Here is a 3,149-nt window from a genome sequence, read left to right on the forward strand (position 1 = left end):
AAAAGTTAGTGACTACCTCAACCACTCCCACCTAGCCTAGTCCCAGCTAAGATCACTAGCCTAAACTATTGTTCAATAGCCTTGTTTTCCTGTTTCCACCCTTGTCCCGCTGAAATCTACTTTGGTTACGAAAGCCAGCAAACTGTAATAAACCCAGTTCATATTACTCTATTTACTCTCCAAACGGAAGCTCATCTCACAATATCCAACACTGGCCTACAGGGTTGATAATGCAGATCCTAGCTAACTTTTCAGCCAGATTTTGCCGTACCTAGGTTCCACTGAGGAATTCTCTTCTCCACAGGACTTTTGCGGTAACCTCGCCTAATACTCTTAACCCAGAGATAAGCATGATTTTCTCCTCTGACCACATCTCACGTATATACACCTTCTCTTTTTCTCCAAAGAATGCATATTATTATGTATTGCTATTCCAACAGCATATAGATACTATTAACAGCAATTTTTTTGTTCACTTCTTAATTCCCAGGGCCTGGGACAACAGTAACTCGATTATTTTTGCAAGATTGTCCACAAATGGCAAATCAGTACTTCTCAAACTTGGATGCTGCCACCTTGGGGGATCTTGTTCAAATGTATTACCTATTTAATAGGTGTGGGATAAAGCCCAAGGATGCACTTCTAATAGGATCCCATGACAATGGGGCAAATCCAAGTGCTGGACTTTCAGTAAAAGCATACTTTAATTCATGTTAAGACACCTACTATCAATGTGAAAGCCACCACTCTACACCTACACTTCACCTTTTACTGAGCCCCTCAATAAATGGGTTTCAAAACCATTTAATCTTATATAACCTACACCACTCCTCCAGATGCTCCAAGATGTATTTTCTCAGCAAATCCATGTGTGTACATACTGACACATCTGTACAGTTAATCATTGTTCCTTTCCACATATAAATACATGAGTACTTTACAAGCTTTCATCTATAAAATGTCCCCAAAGCTAGGACTACAACATCTGGGCAATCTCTTCTGCCCAGAGCAGGTTTTAGTGACAGCCTTCTTTCCCAAAGCCCTTCCTTCTTCAACAGCTTTTACTTTCACTGCCCCAGCTCACTGCTGTAAGTTAATTACTCAGCAACTGTCTCAGGTCATAAGCTGGATGCTCCTTTATATAGCAGGCATCTTACGTAATGAAACATGTTTTTCAAAGTATAAATACAAAACTGGCATTTCTCAGCATTCAGCGTAAATACTTTTACGTAACTGAGGGAAAATAAGCCACATACCCTGAAAACAAATCCACTAAGAATAAAAAATTTTAAAAGGAGCTATCTATAGCCAATGAACAATTTCAGTCACATTAAAACACTCATAAATTTTTTTTAAATTTTATTTTATGTACAAAGGGATAGCATGGTTTCTTTCCTCAGGTAGACGGCTTGGATTATCCATTAGAAGAAGAGTGCTTAGTCCAACTGAAAAGCAAAGCAGATAGGAAATGAATTATTTCAAAATGCTTTAAATTTCAACCTGATTCTTACAAAAACTGACTTATAGAATCTTTTTTTTTTTTTTGCTAGCTGGTCTGTCGGGGGAATCCAAACCCTTGACCTTGGTGTTCACCATGTTCTTCCAAATGAACTAACCGGCCAGCCCTTAAAATGTTTAAGCTAAAAATTTAACCCACCCAAAATACACCAAGATCTACATAATTTACTGATGCCTGCTAAATGCCTACTGAATGGCCCTACTAGGGATACAGAACTAGTGGGTGGGCCAGCGTCCATTGTCTCATCTGTAATGAAGCTCCTACTGAGTTATGTGAACTTCCACATTATAAGGCCAAGTGTATACTAAATATTTGGCCAACATCAAACGTCAGCTTAAAGATACTTTCTGTCTCTGCTGCACCACGGAGATCTCATATACAAAATAAGTAGGAATCAGAAAGCTGGTGATTTTTATCCTAAAGAGCCAGTAAGAAATTAGTTTTCACCTTTACAAAAAACTGGTACTTAAGTGGTTTTTAGGAGCCAAGAAGGCTTCATATGAACTTCATCAAATTCATAAAACTATTAGATGGCAAACCCTTGTTTGCTGAAATGTAACAAGGTCTACCTGACCCCAAACCTCAAACGCATTCCTATATGGCGCTGTTAAACATTCTGGACCACTGAGTAACATACGTGGTTAGAAAACGTCTAGTTACTTTTAAGGCTGATAAATGAGATGTAAAATCTAATTGTAGTGGTTTCTGTAAAGTGAATAACTTGATCCAACATAATACTTAGTACCTAAAACTAGCAGAACCGGATAAGTAAAAAGAGGCTAGAAAGACCTAAGTTCTTCACCTTCCCCATTCAAACCCTCAGCGGTGTCACCAGCTAACAACAGCCGTGCTACCTAAAATACAGGAAAACGGCTTGGTCGAATGCTCCACACTAAGGAGCTACCACTCTCCACCCACAGAAACACGGGAGCATGGCGTCTGCGGACGCGTACCTTGATGAAGCCTATATCTTTCGCGTACTGACGGAAACACTGGCGGCACATATTGAGGCCGTATTTCCGGATCAGACCGTGCCGGTTTGAGCAAACGCGGCTGTAAGAAAAGAGATGGCGTTTTTGCAGGTCGCAGAAATTCCATGATTCCGCACTCAGAAGGCCACCGCCCGCACCCCTGGTCTTCCCGGACCCATCACAGGCCTGTAATGGCGGCAGCGACAGCTCCGATTCGGCCTCCCCCAACCGCCGCCCGCGGACTCCTCTACTTGAGGTTCTAAGCAGTCTCACACCCCAGAGCAACCCTTCCCTGAACCATAATCTATTTCTCACCAAGAGCGAGAACCCTGGCCGAATTTTCGCGGGTGGCTCCAGTAGAGCTGCTGGTGACCCATCTTGCTCTCAGGAGGGCAACGAGGCAAAAGGAAAGAGCCCCGCACGCATGCGCTCTTCAGATTGTTGGGACACGGCTTACCCAGAATACAGTGCTGAAAGGTGACGCGTGCGCGGTGTGGGGCAGCTCTGTTTCGTGGGGGTGAATTGAACCAAATCGTGGAGAAATTCTAGGCTGACATAGCTGATGACATCATCATATCTCAGCCTCTAGAGTTGTCTTGCGCCGCCACCAGTCGCCGGGCGCGGTGGCGCGCGCCTGTAGTCCCAGCTACTCGGGAGGC

General features: G+C 43.1%; 1 protein-coding gene across 1 annotated transcript; it reads right to left on the reverse strand.

Annotated features, from left to right (window-relative positions):
• Positions 1-1,342: 1,342 nt before the first annotated feature.
• On the reverse strand, positions 1,343-2,916 carry RPS29 (ribosomal protein S29). The gene is made up of 3 exons (XM_063091797.1): positions 2,806-2,916; positions 2,473-2,572; positions 1,343-1,445 (listed from the first exon to the last, which is right to left on the reverse strand). Exons 1-3 carry the CDS (start codon positions 2,865-2,867, stop codon positions 1,437-1,439), a joined length of 171 nt encoding a protein of 56 aa, XP_062947867.1. The 5' UTR covers positions 2,868-2,916; the 3' UTR covers positions 1,343-1,436.
• Between the last annotated feature and the right edge of the window lie 233 nt (positions 2,917-3,149).

Source organism: Cynocephalus volans, chromosome 3, assembly GCF_027409185.1.
Source record: "Cynocephalus volans isolate mCynVol1 chromosome 3, mCynVol1.pri, whole genome shotgun sequence".
Lineage (NCBI taxonomy): Eukaryota > Metazoa > Chordata > Mammalia > Dermoptera > Cynocephalidae > Cynocephalus > Cynocephalus volans.

Bases quoted from the DNA above. Each gene is read 5' to 3' on its own strand.
- RPS29 (XM_063091797.1), bottom strand. From the start codon at position 2,867: ATGGGTCACCAGCAGCTCTACTGGAGCCACCCGCGAAAATTCGGCCAG. The intron at 2,573-2,805 runs GTGAGAAATAGA...CTTTTCTTACAG, and splicing joins GGCCAGGGTTCTCGCTCTTG to CCGCGTTTGCTCAAACCGGC.